The following is a 20951-nucleotide window of genomic DNA, read 5'->3' on the forward strand; positions in this document are numbered from 1 at the left end:
GGCTCAGACAGTAAAGAATTAGCCAGCAATACAGGAGACCTGGGTTCAATCTCTGGGTCAGGAAGATTCCCTGGAGAAGGGAATAGTAAACCACTCCATTATTCTTGCCTGGAGAATTCCATGGACAGAGGAGCCTGGCAGACTACACTACAGTCCATGGGGTCACAAAGAGTAGGATACAACTGAACAGCTAAACACTTTCACAATTTACTACTTCTATCTATATTTCCCCCACAGGGACCTAAGCAGCCACCAGGAAGGTTTAAGGTACGCTTTCTGTCCTCTCCATGGTGCTACAACCTGGTAGGAGAGACATAAGTAACATACATGAAGCTATGCATTTGTGAGAAAATGACTATGAAATCTACAAAGCACTTGGCCAATGTGGATTATTACTGTTGTGAGGGGGAAATCAGGACCAGTCTTTTGCAATATATCTGTAGTGCATGGGAGATGTCTCCAATATGTGCAACTTTGTCATTTAGTGTGACCTTCTTCATCCAACATAATCAGTGAAATATAGATGCCATGCTCTCGGAGGGTTCTTTCAGAGTAAAAATTCATCAGTCATTACCTCATCTGCGTTACAAAATTCAGCCCATACTAACCTTTGACTTCATTTGAGCACAAAGTATCATCAAGAAGCTAACAGAAGCAAGGACTACAACAAAGGGGACCCTGGATCTATATATAGTGTCCACTCTCTTTAGGAGACACATGCTGCTCTTCACTGCATACTCCCCCATGGGCCACTCCATTCACATCTGCAGCATGGTGACCTTCGTCATTGGGGATGAAGATGTTGTGCTACCCAACTTTGAGCCGGTAAATTGGTTAGCAGCTGTGATATTTGTGTGTGTGTTTTAGTTTCAAAAATCTTGAACAAAATCATATTTCTATTTTTTTATTCAGCTTACTCATTTTTTTTTACTTTTTAAAACTATTAAGTATATTCTGTAAGAAATTCTCAAATACGACGTGTTAATAAGCAGTCTAAACTCTGTAGGGATACAAATAAAATCATTTTACTTTAAAAATAATTATCATTTTATTTCATTTTATCTTATTTACTCACCTCTGCTCTGTTGAATTCCCTTACACGTCTGTTAACACCTAAGGCAGATTCCATAGTGTCAATATTATTGTTTCCTTGAGAAACATAAAGGATCAGTACAGACTTTTTCGATGCAGGTTAAATTTTTGATATATTATATGTTCCTTTTCTCCTTCTTTGTCCTAAGCAAGGGACTCTGGGATTCAGGGAGAGAGGATCCACGAAAGGGTCAGTCGTTTCTTCACCTGCTCTTAACTTCTTGGTTTTTCTAGCTGCTCGGCTCTGACAGGGTCTGAAAGGAAAGAATGATAAATAAATCTTCCTTCAGGTCCTGTCTTGATTTAGACGTCCTCTCAAGGACATCTTTAGACAGATGCATATGCATTTTGGGAGACAAGTATTTATAGGGCCTTTCTACTGCGTAATTTAGCTTTACCTACTCCTCCAATCTATCTCCATATATCACAACTTCATATTAGTGAGATGAGATCCACTTAGCCAGTCAGTAAACCTCTTGTCTAGAGTGGTAGCAGGATGGCTCAAAACCAACTCCGTGCTCATGTTTTCATGGCCCAGATACACTCCAGTCATGCGTTCTTCCCTCTCCAGGCAGTGGTCCTGAAGGATGCACTGTGGCTGCCTCCTCTCTCTCTGCATCATCTCTCATCAGACCTAACTCCTGCTCAATAGACACAGAAGAAAGATCATCAAGCCCACCTTCTATGTCCCTTAAACCCTTAATTAGATTTACCCTGCTTATTTTAAATTCTTATTTTTTCTCTTCTTTAAAAAATTTATTTTCACCTGAATAAATCAGTGTTATCTAAAAGAAATTGTACTAAACAAAACTGCATAAAGTGAAAGTGTTAGTTGCTCAGTCATGTCCGATTCTTCAAGATAACTATAAAATAAGGGCAGCCAACTTAATTGCCACCATTATATGATTTAGATGAATAACAAATGTGCTTAACTGGTAAAGAGTCCTCCTGCTAATATACAAGACACAGAGACGCAGTTTCGATCCCTGAGTCGAGAAGACCCCCTGAAGGAGGAAATGGCACCCACACCAGTATTCTTGCCTGGAAAATTCCATGGACAGAGGAGCCTGGTGAGATACAATCCATGGGACCTCAAAGAGTCAGACAAGACTGAGTGACTGAGCACACATAATGATATTATAATATTAAAAAAAAAAAAACCCTTCAGGGAACCTGGGGATTTTTACAGCATGAGCCACCATCTCCTTGCATGGCCCTGAAATAAACCTTTCTCTGCTTCAAACTCCAAACAAATAAATTCTTTTTTTTTTTTTTTTTTACATACAATGGCTTATCTAGTTTGTTTCTTTTTTATTTCTTGAATTGAAGCAGAATTGATTTACAGTATTATGTTAGTTTCAGCTGTTCAGCCAAGTGTTTCAGCTATTAATATATTTTTTTTCAGATTATATTCCATTATAGATTAATTAGAGGATATTGAATATTGTCCCCTGTGTTATATAGTAGGTCTTTGTTTCTTATCTATTTTATGTATAGCAGTGTGTACCCGTTAAACCCATGCTCCTAATTTTTCCCTCCCCTACCTGTTTGCCTTTGGTTAGTCATCGTTTGTTTTTTATGTCTATGAGTCTTTCAGTTTTGTAAATAGATCCATTTGTACTTATTCATTTTATTCCATGTGTGATATCACACAGTATTTGTTTTTGTGTACTTAATTTCTCTGATATTCTGTAGGCCCATCCATATTACTGCAAATGGCAGTTTTTCATTCTTCTCATGGCTGAGTAATATTCCAGTACTGTGTCCATGCATTGACTGATGGACATTTAAGCTGCTACTATAGATTGTGCTATAAACACCAGGGTACATATATTGAACTTAAAAGCTTTTGCACAGCAAAAGAAACCAACAAAATGAAAAGACAGTCTATAGAATTGGAGATATTTGCAAATGATGTGACTGACAAGGGGTTAATTTCCAAAATATACAAACAGCTCATACAACTCAATGTCAAAAAACAACCCAATAAAAAATGAGCAGAAGACCTCAATAGACATTTCTCCAAAGAAGACATTCAGAAGATTAACAGGTATATTAAAAGATGCTCAACACTGTTAATTATTAGAGAAATGCAAGGCAAAACCATAATGAGGTATCACCTCACATGGGTCAAAATGGCCATCATCAAAATATCTACAAAAAATAAGTGCTGGAGAGAGTATGGAGAAAAGGAAACCTTCCTACACAGTTGGTTAGAATATAAACTGATACAGCCACTATGTCAAACAGTATGGTGGTTTCACGATGGTGGTGGTTTAGTCGCTAATTCATGTCCAACTCTAGTGACCCCACTGACTATAGCCTGCCAGGCTCCTCTGTCCATGGGATTCTCCAGGCAAGACTACTGGAATGGGTTCCCATTTCCTTCTCCAGGAGATCTTCTCGACTCAGGAATTGAACCTGGGTGTCCTGCATTGCACTCATCTCACACACTAGTAAAGTAATGCTCAAAATTCTCCAAGCCAGGCTTCAGCTTTTTTTTTTAGAAAAAGCAGAGGAACCAGAGATCAAATTGCCACCATCCACTGGATCATCGAAAAAGCAAGAGAGTTCCAGAGAAACATCTACTTCTGATTTATTGGCTATGCCAAAGCCTTTGACTGCGTGGACCACAATAAACTGTGGAAAGCTCTGAAAGAGATGGGAATACCAGACCACCTGACCTGCCTCTTGAGAAATTTGTATGCAGGTCAGGAAGCAACAGTTAGACCTGGACATGGAACAGCAGACTGGTTCCAAAGAGGAAAAGGAGTCCGTCAAGGCTGTATATTGTCACCCTGCTTATTTAACTTATATGCAGAGTACATCATGAGGAACACTGGGTTGGAAAAAGCACAAGTTGGAGTCAAGATTGCTGGGAGAAATGTCAATAACCTCAGATATGCAGATGACACCACCCTTATGGCAGAAAGGGAAGAAGAACTAAAGCGCCTCTTGATGAAAGTAAGAGGAGAGTGAAAAAGTTGGCTTAAAGCTCAACATTCAGTAAACTAAGATCATGGCATACAGTCCCATCACTTCATGGGAAATAGATGGGGAAACAGTGGAAACTGAGAGACTTTATTTTTCTGGGCTCCAAAACCACTGCAGATGGTGATTGCAGCCATGAAATTAATAGATGCTTACTCCTTGGAAGGAAAGTAATGACCAACTTAGACAGCATATTAAAAACAGAGACATTACTTTTCCAAGGTCTGTCTAGTCAAGGCTATGGTTTTTCCAGTGGTCATGTATGGATGTGAGAGTTGGACTAAAAAGAAATCTGAGCACCAAAGAATTGATGCTTTTGAACTGTGATGTTGGAGAAACTCTTGAGAGTCCCTTGGACTGCAAGGAGATCCAACCAGTCCATTCTAAAGGAGATCAGTCCTGTGTGTTCATTGGAAGGACTGATGTTGAAGCTGAAACTCCAATACTTTGGCCACCTGATGCGAAGAGCTGACTCATTGGAAAAGACCCTGATGCTGGGAAAGATTAAGGGCAGGAGGAGAAGGGGACAACAGAAGATGAAATGGCTGGATGGCATCACCAACTCAATGGACATGGGTATAGGTGGACTCCAGGAGTTGGTGATGGACAGGGAGGTCTGCTGTGCTGTGGTTCATGGGGTCGCAAAGAGTCAGACACGACTGAGCAACTGAACTGAACTGAACTTCTGCATTGCAGGCAGATTCTTTATCAACTGAGCTATGAGGGAAGCCCTAAAACACCTAAAAATCGGTCTACCATATGATCCAGCAGTCCAGCTCCTGGATATATGTCCTGGGCATATATTCAAAAAGATGTATGCACCCCAGTGTTCACAGCAAAACTGTTTACAATAGCCAGGAAGTGAAAACAGTTTTTTCTTTCTTTAGGCGATTTAACTCACTAATTGTTTAACTATTTGGGTCTGTGAACTCATATTTTCCTGGGATATGAACTCCTCCATCTTACAAAAGTTATTGGAGCTGACTTTTAGGCCCCGATAGTCTTCACTTCTAATCAAGAAGGAAAGGGGGATATATATAGATTGGTTCAAAAGCAGAGAGACTTAAGCTTCTCAGAGCCATCCTTGATCAATCACTCCCAATGCTACCACTTAACCAGGTGACTTTTCTGGTCATGGTTTCATTTCAGGGAGACACTGTTAAGAAGAGATTTTTCCGAAGCTTTGAGGGGATTGGGAGAAGGTCTGGGGGGGAGTAAATGAATTAATATGGCAAGTCAGTTGCCTCTGTTTTCATCAGCTTCTCACTCCATTCTCATGCTACTCCTGCTGGACTAGTCCTTGGAATTTCTACAGGGAACTGTGGAATGATGATAGGGTCCCTAAGGAAAGGGGCAAAAACAGACTTTACAAAGTTTTCCTCCTACATGACCCTCTTCAGGCTGCCTGTAAGCACGCTCTGCTCTGCAACTTCATCATTTGCAACACCTCAGGGTTTTCTCCATCTTTAAAAATAAGTTCCTTCCTGATATCCCTGTCTCCTTGTTGCTTTATTGTTTCTTCAGAGTTTATAGTGGAAGGAAGACAGAAGCCCATGCTAGTTCACCCTCTTGCCTTTTCTTTCTTTCTTTTTATTTAATTGCTCTCTACCTGAACTCTTATCTGCCCTTCAGTCATCAAATACAACACAGCTGTCAGACTAATTCCTAGATGTTCTTCAGAACAAAGATTGGATATTAATACTGTGGAGAAATTGCCCCTGGCCCCTGGTGGGGTTAGTGTTCTTTCTGTGTGTTCCTACAAGAGCAAGAATCAAGTTCCTTGTTTAACATCTCTCTGATCATGACTCCTGGTGAAATACTTTAATCAAGTAAATCCTCCATAAATAACTATTGAGTCAGTCACGTAACAGATTTTTAATGTATTAACAGCAGCTAAATGTTTGTAAACCTAATTACACCTAAATAAATGAAAATGAAGCTGAGTCTTATGCTTGGTCTTCACAGGAGAGCTACCGATTTACAGAGCAGGCTTTAACAATTTTGAAAGCTGTTGGACATGTGATTGCTAATTTCAAAGATAAGGGTAAACTTTCTGCATCCCTGAAGGATCTGCGAACAGCTCACTACCCTATCTCCCTCCAGGATAAAGAACTAACTGAACAGCACTTCAGAGTAAGTATGTTCAGGCTATACAGTTCCTAGAATAACATGTTCTATTTGTAATAATATATCTCATATTAGATAAGATCCCCTAAATCAGAGCTGAGAAAATGTTTTGGATGAAGACAGTTTGGAAAGTGATGAGAGCAAGCAGAAATGAGAGACTAGGAAGAATGAAATGAGAGAGAAAAGCATATTTGTTAAAGGATGTGATAATGATTGCTGTGGGTTACTGGGGCTCAGTCCTCCAGGGGATCCTGGTGAACTGTGGAGGGTATCCCTCAGAAACATCCTACAAAAGGATAAGGTGATTGCACTATTTATCCACCAACTCCTTCCCCACTAATGGGTGGATGCTCTCGAGGTATCAGTGTTTCTTCACACTGTTGGGGCTGAGCAGCAGCCTGGCTTTCAGTTCAGTCTCTCAGTCGTGTCCGACTCTGCGGCCCCATGGACTGCAGCACGCCAGGCCTCCCTGTCCATCACCAACTCCCTGAGTTTACTCAAACTCATGTCTATTGAATTGGTGATGCCATCCAACCATCTCATCCTCTGTCATCTCCTTCTCCTCCCTTCAATCTTTCCCAGCATGAGGGTCTTTTCCAATGACCCAGCTCTTCACATCAGGTGGTCAAAGGATTGGAGTTTCAGCTTCAATATCAGTCCTTCCAATGAACACCCAAGACTGATCTCCTTCAGGATGGACTGGTTTGACCTCCTTGCATCAAAAGGGACTCTCAAGAGTCTTCTCCAACACCATAGTTCAAAAGCATCTATTCTTTGTTGTTCAGCTTTCTTTATAGTCCAACTCTCACATCCATACATGACCACTGGAAAAACCATAGCCTTGACTAGATGGACATTTGTTGGCAAAGTAATGTCTCTGGTTTTTAGTATGCTGTCTATGTTGGTCATAGTTTTTCTTTCAAGGAGCCAGCATCTTTTAATTTCATGGCTACAGTCACCATCTGCAGTGACTTTGGAGCCCAAAAAAATAAAGTCTGACACTGTTTCTACTGTTTCCCCATCTATTTCCCATGAAGTGATGGGACCAGATGCCATGATCTTTGTTTTCTGAATGTTGAGCTTTAAGCCAACTTTTTCACTCTTCTCTTTCACTTTCATCAAGAGGCCTTTTAGTTCCTCTTCACTTTCTGCCATAAGGGTGGTGTCATCTGCATATATGAGGTGATTGATGTTTCTCCCAGCAATCTTGATTCCAGCTTGTGCTTCATCCAGCCCAGCATTTTTCATAATGTACTCTGAATATAAGTAATTTGATTATAATCAGGGTGACGATATACAGCCTTGACATACTCCTTTCTTGATTTGCAACCAGTCTGTTGTTCCATGTCAGTTCTAACTGTTGCTTCCTGACCAGCATACAGATTTCTCAGGAGGCTGGTCATGTGGTCTGGTATTCCCATCTCTTGAAGAATTTTCCACATTTTGTTGTGATCCACACAGTCAAAGGTTTTGGCATAGTCAATAAAGCAGAAGTAGATGTTTTCCTGGAATGCTTGCTTTTTTGATGATCCAATGGATGTTGGCAATTTGATCTCTGGTTCCTCTGCCTTTTCTAAATCCAGCTTGAATATCTGGAAGTTCACGGTTGACACACTGTTGAAGCCTGACTTGGAGAATTTTGAGCATTACTTTCCTAGCGTGTGAGATGAGTGCAATTGTGCAGTGGTTTGAACATTCTTTGGTATTGCCTTTCTTTGGGACTGGAATGAAAACTGACCTTTTCCAGTCCTGTGGCCACTGCTGGGTTTTCAAAATTTGCTGGAATATTGAGTGCAGCACTTTCATAGCATCATCTTTTAAGATTTGAAGTAGCTCCACTTGAATTCCATCACCTCCACTAGCTCTATTCATAGTGATCCTTCCTAAGGTCCACTTGGCATTCCAGGATGTCTGGCTCTAGGTGAGTGATCATACCGTTGTGATTATCTGGGTCATTAAGATGTTTTTTGTATAGTTCTTCTGTGTATTCCTGCCACCTATTCATAATATCTTCTGCTTCTGTCAGGTCTATACCATTTCTGTCCTTTATTGTGTCCGTCTTTGTATAAAAAGTTCCTCTGGTATCTCTAATTTTCTTGAAGAGATCTTTAGTCTTTCCCAATCTGTTGTTTTCCTCTATTTCTTTGCACTGATCACTGAGGAAGACTTTCTTACCTCTCCTTGCTATTCTTTGGAACTCTATATTCAAATGGGTATATCTTTCCTTTTCTCCTTTCCCTTTCACTTCTCTTCTTTTCACAGCTGTTTGTAAGGGTTCCTCAGACAATCTTTTTTGCCTTTGCATTTCTTTATCTTGGGGAAATGGTCTTGATCCCTGCCTCCTCTACAATATCATAAACCTCCATCCATAGTTCTTCAGACAGTCTATCAGATCTAATCCTTTGAATCTATTTGTCATTTCCACTGTATAGGATTCGATTTAGGTCAAACCTGAATGGTGTAGTTGTTTTCCCTATTTTCTTCAATTTAAGTCTGAATTTGGCAATAAGGAGTTCATGAGCTGAGCCACAGTCAGCTCCTGGTCTTGTTTTTGCTGACTGTATACAGCTTCTCCATCTTTGGTTGCAAAGAATATAATCATTTTGATTTTGGTATTGACCATCTGGTGATGTTCATGTGTAGAGTCTTTTCTTGTGTTGTTGGAAGAGGGTGTTTGCTATGACCAGTGCATTCTCTTCACAAAACTCTTATTAGCCTTTGCTCCGCTTCATTCTGTACTCCAAGGCCAAATTTGGCCAATACTCCAGGTATTTCTTGACTTCCTATTTTTGCAATCCTCCTTTACTGAAAGCCTTAAAGGAGTGATACAAAACAGAGAGTGGTACCCCTGTTCACTATTGACCTTTCGGTTGATTTTTGTTGTGGTCCTGAACTGTCAGTGACATCATGGCTTGCCTACACCCTCTAAAAACCAGTTGTGACAACTAAAAATTGTTTCAGATATTGTCAAATTGCCCCTGGGGAGTAGTGTTGCTAGAGTTAGAAATTAAAACACAGGATACCCAGTTAAAATTTGTTTTATTAAGGACAATTTTTAGAGTAGTTGCAGGTTCATCACAAAGTTGGGCAGAAGGTATGGAGACTTCCATATATCCCCTACCTCACACACTCATCTCCATCATCACTTACCAGCATCCCCCATGAGTTGGACATTTCTTACAACTGATAAGCCCAGCCAAAGTCCGCAGTTTGCATTAGAATTCACTCTTGGCACACATTCTATGGTCTTGGACAAATGTATAATGACATAGATCTATCATTGTAGTATCATACATAGTAATTTCACTGCCCTAAAAATCCTAAGTGTTCTGCCTACTCATCCCTCCCCTCCCCCAAGCCCTGGCACACACTGGTCTCTTTATTGTCTCCATAGCTTTGCCTTTTCCAAAATGTCATAATGTAGTCTTTCCAGATTGGCTTCTTTGACTTAGAAATAGGTATTTAAATTCCCTCCCTGTCTTTTCATGACTTCATAGGTCATTTCTTCTTGTGTGCTAAGTTGCTTCAGTCATATCCAACTCTGAGACCCTTTAACTATAGCCCACCAAGCTCCACTGTCCATGGGATTCTCCAGGCAAGAATACTGGAGTGGGTTGCCATTTGCTCCTCCAGGGGATCTTCCCCAACCAGGGACTGAACCCACTTCTCTTATGTCTCCTGTATTGGCAGGAGCATTCTTTACCACCAGCATCACCTGGGAAGCCCTGTTTCTTCTTAGTTCTGAACAGTATTCCATTGTCTGGATATAGCACAGTTTATTTATTCACTTACTGAAGAACATCTTTGTTGGTTCCAAGTTTTGGCATTTATGAATGAATTGGCTGTAAACAACTGTGTACAAGTTTTTGGGTGGATATACGTTTTCAATTTCCTTGGGTAAATACAAAGGAGTGTAATTGCTGGATCATACAACAAGAGTATGTTTAGCTTTATAAAAATCATCAGACTCTTCAAGAGTGGTTGTACCATTTTTCATTCCCATCAAAATGATTGAGAGTTTCTGATATTCCATATTCTAATCAGAATTTGATGTTGTCAGTGTTCCAGATTTGGGCTTTTCTAAAGCACAGTGGTAAGTCATTTTAATTTGCATATCCCTTATGACATACAATGTGAAACATCTTTTGAAATGCTTATTTGCCATCTGTATATCTATTTTGGTGAGGTGTCTGTTAAAGTCTTTGGCCCATTTTTAATCAGGTTGTTTGTTTTCTTATCATTGAGTTTTAAGTATTCTTTTGCAAATATTTTTTTCCCAGTCTATGAAGTCATTATAGAAGCCAAAGCTTCTCATTCTCTTGACATTTTTGTTATAGAGTAGAAGTTTTAATTTTAGTGAAGTCCAGCTTATCAATTCTTTCTCTTGTGGGTCATGGCTTTAGCGATGAATACATAAAGGTACTGCCCTACCCAAGGTCATCTAGATGTTCTCTTATCTTCTAGAAATTTTATACTTTTACATTTTACATTTCAGTCTACTGTTTATTTTGAGTTAACTTTTGTGAAGGGTGCATGGTCTCTGTCTAGAATAATTTCACTCAGCCAATTTTTAATTTCATATAAGCAAACAGTATGTACAATATATAAGATACAATTATATTAGAAATTATTTATACTAGAAATTTAATTTCCCTGTTATTCCACTTTAACTGAGCATAAGATGTTGTTGGGGAAAGATAATTAAGAACAATCTTCAAACCAAGAAAAATTCCAAAGGTAGAAGAAAAAGAAAATCATTGCATAAACCTTAAACTAGAATGTGATACACATCAAGGGCAATCTGCTAAAGAGATTGCAAAGACCCAAGGAAATTTCTCTTTTGTATATTTCATCAGATAGAGTCCATTACATCCACATTCTCAAGATAAATGATAAATAGCCTTTAAGTAAAAGGATTTGATGGCACCATTTGTTACACATAGTGAATCCTAAATTCACCTGGCATTTGGGGTGACCATGTACTTGAAGGGAAAGGTATTTTCCTCAGACCACAATGACTTCCTAAGAGCTCAGGGAGAGAGAGAGAGGTATGATTGGGTGAAAGTCACCACAAATAGTGCCCAGGGGGCCCTACCTAGGGCTTCCCTGGTGGCTCAGTTGATAAAGTATCTGCCTGCAGTGTGAGAGACTGGGTTCGATCCCTGGGTTGGGACAATCCTCTGGAGATGGGAACAGCGGCCCACTCCAGTATTCTGGTGTGGAGAATTCCGTGGACTGTACAGTCCATGAGGTTGCAAAGAGCCGGACACAACTGAGCGACTTTCATTTCATTTCACTTCAGCCCTACCTAATCCATCAAGTGCTTTACTCCCTGTGAACATGTAAATAGCTACAAGTAAACAAGCAGAAGATGTTCAAGCAGGTTTTAGAAAAGGCAGAGGCACCAGAGATCAAATTGCCAACATCCGCTGGATCATGGAGAAAGCAAGAGAGTTCCAGAAAAACATCTATTTCTGCTTTGTTGACTATGCCAAAGCCTTTGACTGTGTCGATCACAATAAACTGTGGAAAATTTTTAAAGAGATGGGTATACCAGACCACCTGACCTGCTTCTTGAGAAACCTGTATGCAGGTCAGGAAGCAACAGTTAGAACAGGACATGGAACAACGGACTGGTTCCAAATAGGAAAAGGAGTACATCGAGGTTGTATATTGTCACCCTGCTTATTTAACTTCTGTGCAGAGTACATCATGAGGAATTCTGGGCTGGAAGAAGCACAAGCTGGAATCAAGATTGCCGGGAGAAATATCAGTAACCTCAGAAAAGCAGATGACGCCATCCTTATGGCAGAAAGTGAAGAGGAATTAAAAAGTCTCTTGATGAAAGTGAGAGGAGAGTGAAAAGGTTGGCTTGAAGCTCAACATTCAGAAAACAAAGATCATGGCATCTGGTCCCATCACTTCGTGGGAAATAGATGGGGAAACAGTGGAAGAAATGTCAGACTTTAATTTTTTGGGCTCCAAAATCACTGCAGATGCTGATTGCAGCCATGAAATTAAAAGACACTTACTCCTTGGAAGGAAAGTTATGACCAACCTAGACAGCATATTAAAAAGCAGAGACATTACTTTGCCAACCAAGGTCCATCTAGTCAAGGCTATGGTTTTTCCAGTGGTCATGATGTATGGATGTGAGAGTTGGACTGTGAAGAAAGCTGATCGTCGAAGAATTGATGCTTTTGAACTGTGGTGCTGGAGAAGGCTCTTAAGAGTCCCTTGTACTGCAAGGAGATCCAACCAGTCTCTAGAGGAGATCAGTCCTGGGTGTTCATTGGAAGGGCTGATGCTAAAGCTGAAACTCCAATACTTTGGCCACCTCATGCGACAAGTTGACTCACTGGAAAAGACTCTGATGCTGGGAAGGATTGAGGGTGGGAGGAGAAGGGGACGACAGAGAATGAGATGGCTGGATGGCATCACCGACTCAGTGGACATGAGTTTGAGTGAACTCTGGGAGTTGGTGATGGACAGGGAGGCCTGGCATGCTGTGATTCATGGGGTTGCAAAGAGTCGGACACAACTGAGCGACTGAACTGAAGTGAACTGAAACAAGCAGAAATGTGCCGTGGTTCGTTATCATCACCGATAGTGTGATTGGATATGTGGAATCTGTCAACATTTCAGGATAAAAATCATGAAAAAAAGAACTTGAAAGAAGGAATATGTGTTCTGGTTGTAGTCTAGAAACCTTCCATCAGCCCTCTTTGGTGAAATAAAGAATGAATTGGCATCAATACTTCTTGAATGAGAGTCAGTGGCTTGAGAAAAAACCCAGGGACAAAAGAAGAAGGCTCTTTAGGCAATAGTGCATCTTTTGACAACACAAAGGACATAACTGTATAGAAAACACACATGTTAAGTGCTTGCAAAAAGTGATTTGCAAGAGTAGGAGTCTGAGTATGAATATGTTTTTGGAATACTTAATATATGTAGTTCATTTTATTTTTTCATGTGTGTTTAAATGTGATACATGATGAAAAAGTTATGCCTAAATAAACTTAAAAGAGATTTTTCAATAGGAAATAAATACTCACAAGTGATAGAAAGTGATAAAAATCTTGAGTGACATATTTTCTTTCTTGAAGCACAGGAATTAATAGTGTATCTTACAATAAATGGCATCTCAGAATAAGAGAAACCTGGTATTTAAGTTGCTTAGGCATAAAAACATTATTTTTTATCTTACACTGTATCACTTCAATTAATTTAATATTAATTTTCATTGAATGTATATTATAAACATTGTGTTGATTAAATCTTATTAAGTTAAAATTCATAAGATGTTAAATAAATTTGGTCTCTTACCAGATGAGGGAGTCTTCAAAGAATCTTCTGTTAGATGGTGTGTATATCTGAGAAATAGCAAGTTTTTTAGAGCCTCTTTGACTAGGTAAGAGTATTTTCTTGATTTAGAAAATATACTAATACATTTTATCTTTTTCAGGTTTTTCATATTTCTTTATGGCGTTTAATGAAAAAAGTTCAAATAACAAAACCTCCACCCAACACCAAATTTGCATTCCGTGCTATGGTTTTGGACTTGGATTTACTCGATTCTTCTTTGGAAGAGGCCTCTTTAGGTAGTGATCAATTTTAGGTGTTTACGTGACCAAGAAATTCCTAGCTTTATATAGGATACAGAATTTGAGAAAAATGCACCCCAAATTTTTGTGGCGTAAGTAGAATATGTCAGTATTGACAGTTGTAGTGTTCAAGATTTGCCCTGAGAAAGCTCAAAAGTTTCTGAAGATCTGACATGTGTCCACTGTTCCACGTACTTCCAGGGGAGCCCAGAATATCTGTTTCATTTGTTCCTGACCTTAAAAAGAAGACAGTCACTAATCTATATAGTACAACTTGAGGAATTCTGGGAAGATATTCTGATCTCAGTAACCCTCATTTCTTCCTTTTCCAACGCTCTATTCCCGTGATTTTAACATTTTTTTTTTCAACCTTAAGAGACCTTTCCTGCTATTTTCACGGAGGAATTTAACAGTATTTCACTAAAGTGTCAATATTTAGTGTTTCCCTTCTCCAGAATGTTTATATTCTAAAGAAGAACCACCTGCAGAAGGCAATGTTAAGTATAAGAACAAATCTATCATTGTGGCACTTGACACATCAGATGGCCTTAAAAGTTAAAGGCAGTGAAAACTGAAGTAGAGATTAGATTAACTTTCAGTCCAAAGTTTGTTTTTCTCTTTCTAGCGGAATGGGTAGATGTTAAGTACAGTGTGCCAACAAGTGATAAAGAGTATTCTCCAGAGGAAGTAGCAGCAGCAATTAAAATTCAAGCCATGTGGAGAGGAACATATGTCAGATTGCTTATGAAAGCGAGAACACCAGGTATACTCTTTCAATCATTTATAAAATGAACTTGCATAAATAAATGAAGTGAAAGTCATTCAGTCGTGTCTGACTCTTTGCAACCCCATGGAATGTAGGCTGCCAGGCTCCTCTGTCCATGGAGGCCTTAATACTGGAGTGGGTAGTCATTCCCTTCTCCAGTGGATCTTCCCAACCCATGGATTGAACCCAAATCTCCTGCGTTGCAGGAGGATTCCTTACCATCTGAGCCACCAGGGAAGCCCTTGCATAAATAAAGATGAATATCTGTTTACATGCTAACAAAAAGTATTTTAGGTTCATTCAACTAATTGTTTTTAATTCTATAAATATTGAAATTTCTTGAGTTCAGGGTACAGGTAGGTATGCTCAAACTCTTGTTCCTGCAGTTTAATGCAGTGTGGCTTTAGTCTGTGTCTGACACAGACTGAGCATACAGCAATTTTCCCAATCTTTTGTGAGTTCTTTAAAAACAAGAAACTGGCCTTTTTCCATTCATCCCCAGTGCCTAGCGGAATGCACAGCAGTCAGCTTCAGCTAAGTCATAGATAATTTTACAGTTCTAGGCCATTTTTCAAAGTGAATGCATGAATGAATTAAATGACGTTTCCACGTATGTCCATGGTATCATACACTTAGAAAGCATAAAATGCATTCAAAGTGTGTTATTATATTTGTCAAATCAATATATTTTTGTGTATGAAACTATTTTGTGAAAAGATCTGTTTTATCAGCCCAAAATAAAACACTGAAGAGGCAAAAAATTATATTCAATTATTTTCATTCTGCAAATTTTAACATTTTTATGGAAGAAGTTTTGCTTCCCATAGAATTCTTTAAAAGTATCTCTGAAATATTTAATGAGAAATATCAAAATTCACCAAAGCAGTAAAAACTGTAAATCCATAAATGTTAAACAAACGGCATTGCATCATTTTGTGATAGAAAAATATCCCTGTTGTTTGTCCATATGTACTATAAAAAGTATATTCATATAATAATTTTTTCTCTTCATAAAGACAAAAATGAGCAGCTTTTTAATAGTATTTATGTTCTCACTCAACTATGTTCTGGCCTTACAGAGATTAGTAAAACTTCCAAGGTTTATGCTCTGATGAATCTTGTGTTATAGTGGTCCCAGGCATGCAATGGAAACTAAATATATTAAGATAATGATTTCAGATACCAGTAAGTTCTATGAAGAAATTAAGATAATTAGAAAAAAAAGTCAGTTTCTGACATGTTAAATTTGAGACGCTTACGATGGATTCACATTTTTTTGTCAGATCATCTCCTCTTAAGCCTTTTGTGGATTATGCTTTAGGTTAAGCTTCAGTGAGATCCCATTAGCCACTGTTCTTTAGGGAAAAAAATGGATGGATTTTAGTTTCTGATACAAGAGCGTTCATAAGGACTTCTTTTTGCTGTGATAAGTGATCTTTTGTTATAAACTCTTTGATGAGTATATTCAATTAGATCAAAAAGCATTTTATGATTTTTTAACTAGAGTTGAAGGGAAACAGCATAAAATGATGATCAGAACTCTCAGCTAGAGGTTCATAGCTTTGTATTTTAAACATGGTTTTATTGCTAGTAAAGCTTCTGACTCTGGATATCACCTTACTTGTGCATTTCAAGTGCTTCACCTGTAAAAGGAGGGCTTAGAACAAGATGATTTTTCAGGCACCTTACAGTTTTTAATATTGTTATTTTTAGATACAAAGGAAAATGCCATTGTTGCAGATACTCTGCAGAAAGTTTGGGCTGTGTTGGAACAGAATATGGAACAGTATGCAATTTCTCTCTTAAGGTAAAGTAGTGTAATGATGTTTATTTTTTTTATTTTTTTATTGCAGTATCTTGGTATCCTCCAAGTTCCAGTTCAAATGCCACCATATTCGTAGGGTTTTTCCCTAATCACTGCAGCTAGAAACATACCATTGCTTCTGAACTTCCCCACTTACTACTTATTTGTCTTCACTGCACTTATCTAATATTCTAAGCAGGAAAACTCTGAGAAACAAAACAGAGTTTCTTGAAGTCTTTTGGTGCTCAGGAGACAAAAGTTAAAAGTTTAGGACCTGCTAGGGGAGACTATTGTTGTTTTTAATATCCAGTTGCTAATCTGTGTCCTACTCTTTGGCAACCCCATGGACTGTAGCATGCCGGGCTTCAACAGTGAAAGCCATCACTTGAAATCCCTGGTGAACAGCACTCTAGAGACAGGGACAAGTGTGAGGTAAATTGGGCCTTAGGAAAACTGCATTTTAACCACAAATCTTCTTGGAATGAATATGATGCTAGGAAGGACTGAGGGCAGGAGGAGAAGGGGGCGACAGAGGATAAGATGATTGGATGGCATCACTGACTCAATGAACATGAGTTTGAACAAACTCAGGGAGATAGTGAAGGACAGGGAAGCCTGGCACACTGCAGTCCATGGGGTTGTAAAGAGTTAGACACGATTTAACAACTGAACAACAACAAATATATAAAAGAAGCAGACCATTTTGATGTAGGAGCTAGCAGACCAAATCTATAATAGTAACTATTATGGAAATGCTCAAGAAAATAAAGAAATAAAGAGAAAATAGACTAAAAGTTTAGATTAATTTTAAAGCACAGTTAAATGGAGATTACATAAATACAATTTCTAACAACTGAAATTTAAGATGTTTTAGTTTACAGCCTATCAGTCAGAATAGAGGAAGAGATTAGTGAACTGGGAGATAGGTCAATAGAAAAATAGTGGAAAATAAGGAAAGAACTAAGGAAAATGTAGGACATGCTTAGAAAGTCCAGTATTTATATCATTATAGTACCAGAATATAAAAATATAATAGCTGATAAATTTCTAAAACTGATAAAATACATCAACTTGTATGTTCAAGAGACTGCATGCAGAGTCTGTGCAGGAAGGACGCAAAGGAAACCATACCTAGACTCATCATAGTCAAACTGCTAAAAACCAAAGGCCAGAAGAAAAACCTTCAAAGTTACCAGAAAAATAAGACATATTATTTTCAAAGGACAATTAGACTAATAGTTACATGTAGGAGTAAAATCTTAACCTTAGCAATGCAAAATGCAGAAATTGGGTAAATGGAACTACAGAGTTCTAAGGTTCTGGCATCACTGCAGAAACAGTGAAAGTAATAATCTAGATGAAATGCTAATAAGGCAAGGATGCCTAATATATTCTCTAGCAATGTGCTAAATGGATCAACTAGTGAATTTAAGAAATAAGATTAATATTACACATCTTCTAGAGAACAGAAAAGAAGAGGAAACATTTACCAACTCAAAACCTTAATTTTAAAATCTCAGCAAACATAGTTAAAAAAACAAAACAAAACAAAAAACTGAAATTGCAAACCAGTCACCCTCTTGAAATTGGATGAAAAAATGTAGCAATTCAAAATTGGAATGATATAAAAAGATAATATCTTTTAATTAAGTGGGTTTCCCACTCTGAGGCATACAAGAGTCGTTTAACATTAGGAAATGCATTAATTCAGCACATTAACAGGGAAAAGGAACAAATCATCTGGTCCTTCGGATAAGTTCAGAAAAAAAATTTGAAAAAAAGAAACACAAATTCAAAATTTAAAAATTTGTAGCTAACTAAGTTTGGAGAAGATTTTCCTTAATATGTTATGGTACCTAGTATATTTTTTAAATTACTGTAAACATAATTAGTGGTGAAAGTTTGAAAGCTTTTCCTTGAGTTGGGGAATGAGACAAAGATGCCTGCCCAAGCACTTCTATTCAAGGTAATCCTGAAATTCTGAAAAGGCCAAAAAGGTAATAAAGCAATATAAGTGTCAGTAGAATTTGAAGCAAAGAAATAAAACCACCATTTACAGGCAATATGGTTGTGTATATAAAAAGTACCAATAAAATGCCACATGAACCGGAAGATATAACCAACCTGGTCTGTGTTTTTGTAATTATTTTTAAAAGCTTTTTAATACTTCGCTGATGGCTCAGGGAGTAAAGAATCCACCTGCAATGCCGGAGACACAGGCGATGCGGGTTCAATCTCTTGGTCAGGAAGATCCCCTGGAGGAGGGCATGGCAACCCACTCCAGTATTCTTGTCTAGAAAACCCCATAGACAGAGGATCCTGGCAAGCTACGTTCCAAAGGGTCTCAAAGAGTGGACACAACTAAGGACACGGGTGTGCAAATATATCGCTATCATTTTCCTTCCACTACCAAAGACCAGTGATCAGAAAGAGCAGGTAAATCCTGTCCTCCCTGTGGATCTCTATGGCTTTGCTTCCCACTGACAGTACAATCAAGCCATCCACCATCTGGGAGCCAAGAGCAATTCTCGCTCTGTCTAGACCTCCACAGAGAACCAATGTCTATGACCATTATAGCTTCTGTCCCAGATAATACCCAACATTATACAAAAGACCTGAGACTCCTAGTGCTACTGAGGCTGGTTCTGGTTCCTGGCTGGATGGGAGCTACAGGACCCAGGATCTCTCTGACCATTTCCATTGTGTTCTGGAATATATCACAGCCTTCCACCAGGGCAATCATGGAGAAACCTAGTTGCACTAGAAATCATGTACAAGGAAAACTCTGGCATTCTCCCCTTGTTCATGGCCTTTGCTTTCAGGGTTTATTTTTAAATCTTTTTTTTTGCAAATCAATTCCTCACTGTAAACTACATTCTATTATTTATTCTCTACATCAAATCCCCAGACTTTCAGTGGCTCCTACTCAATTTTATTGCTAGTTTTCCTGCTTCTAATTTTCTCACCCTTATAGCTTGATCTTTGGTGCTGATTTCCCGTCTGTAAATTTTGATTACTCCCAGAGTCATGAATTGGGGTCTCCTTCAACTAAGAACTTCAGATAACTTTGGGCACTTTCGAGAGACATCATGGTTGACCTGAAATGGTCACCTCTGCCTTTGAGCCACACACAATGAGCCTTCATTTGATGAAGTACTCAATCCATCCAACAGTGGACTGCAATATTTTATGATGGGTTTTTTTTTTTTGGTTCTTTTTTTATAAATAGAATTTATTTCAAAAACTGCTTTTGTCATTGGTACTTAAATTATTTTTACCTTTTCAGACTTATGTTTAAAAGCAAGTGCAAATCTATGGAATCTTATCCATGCTATCAAGATGAAGAAACTAAGATTGCTTTTACTGACTATACTGTGACTTACCCAGACCAGCCACCAAATACTTGGTTTATAGTTTTCAGGTGAGGCTATCATATACTAGCAAATAACATCTCCCCTAAGTGGTATAAAGTATTCATATATAGAGAGTTTTATTTGTGATAGTAGTAAAAGTTTAACTTGCTTTTGGAACTTAGTTAAAATTCCTTCTATATCTGATATGCATAAATGAGCTATTATAGAAATTTTATCCATGTTTCATTAAACAAAATATGAAGAATATGAAGTTAACTATTAGATCTTTTGATGAATGTGGCTTCTCCAATGGTTTAGCAGGTAAAGAATACACCTGCAATGCAGGAGGTACAGGAAATGCAGGTTCAATCCCTGGGCCAGGAATATTCCCTGGAGGAGGAAATGGCAACCCACTCCAGTATTCTTGCCTGAAAAATTCCATGAATAGAGGAGCCTGGTGGGCTACAGTCCATGAGGTCTCAAGAGCTGGACATGACTGAGCAACTAAGCATGCACACATAATATAATAAACTCATATGCTTTTAGTATAGAAATAAATTATTTAATTTCCAAGCAATAGCATGTTAGAGTCACAAATTATTTATAGATAGGATTTCTTAAAAGGTTAGCATTTGCATGAGAAAATAATGTATTAATTAGAATTCTAAAGGAAAACAATATGTGTACCTTTAAGTTATTTGCAACTTTAAACTTATTTTTTATTTCTTGGATTCAAACCTAATTTCAAACTTTCTTTATGATTCATGCCAAGGGAAACTTCACTCTTTTGTAATTACAGAGAAACATTTTTGGTTCCTCAAGATATGATTTTGGTTCCCAAAGTATATACTACACTTCCAGTCTGTATGCTCCACATTGTTAACAATGACACAATGGAACAAGTGCCAAAAGTGTTCCAAAAAGTGGTGCCTTATCTTTATACCAAGAATAAGGTAGGTTTAAATTGATTCTCCTCATTTGATAGAATAGCAGGGAGAAGCCAGCACCCTGAGAGTTTCCAGCAGAAGGTAGAACAGATGTGTTTTTCAGTCCATAATTAGGTCCTGGTCTTTCTGCAGAGAAGTTTTTTGTATTTGACAGCAATATGTACTTAATGTGAGTGCCAGAACATTTGCCTTTTAGTCCCCTTCTTATCTTTTCGCCAAAGAAAATATGACAAAAGGAAAATGTTAGAAAGCCCCATTATTAAAATT

The 20951-nt window shown here is 38.3% G+C and overlaps 1 protein-coding gene across 2 annotated transcripts in view; it reads left to right on the forward strand.

The window, feature by feature from the left end:
• Positions 1–20951, forward strand: part of ADGB (androglobin) — a 181504-nt gene that overhangs the window by 102712 nt on the left and 57841 nt on the right. For both annotated transcript variants that reach the window (XM_088840947.1, XM_088840948.1), the window contains 7 exons: positions 711–825; positions 6049–6216; positions 13676–13811; positions 14440–14577; positions 16294–16387; positions 19671–19805; positions 20537–20690. In XM_088840947.1, coding sequence (XP_088697073.1) covers positions 711–825; positions 6049–6216; positions 13676–13811; positions 14440–14577; positions 16294–16387; positions 19671–19805; positions 20537–20690 — 940 coding nt within the window. The remainder of the gene's footprint in view (positions 1–710; positions 826–6048; positions 6217–13675; positions 13812–14439; positions 14578–16293; positions 16388–19670; positions 19806–20536; positions 20691–20951) is intronic.

Source organism: Moschus berezovskii, chromosome 10, assembly GCF_049115385.1.
Source record: "Moschus berezovskii isolate FMDL1 chromosome 10, NW_MosBer_1.0, whole genome shotgun sequence".
NCBI lineage: Eukaryota > Metazoa > Chordata > Mammalia > Artiodactyla > Moschidae > Moschus > Moschus berezovskii.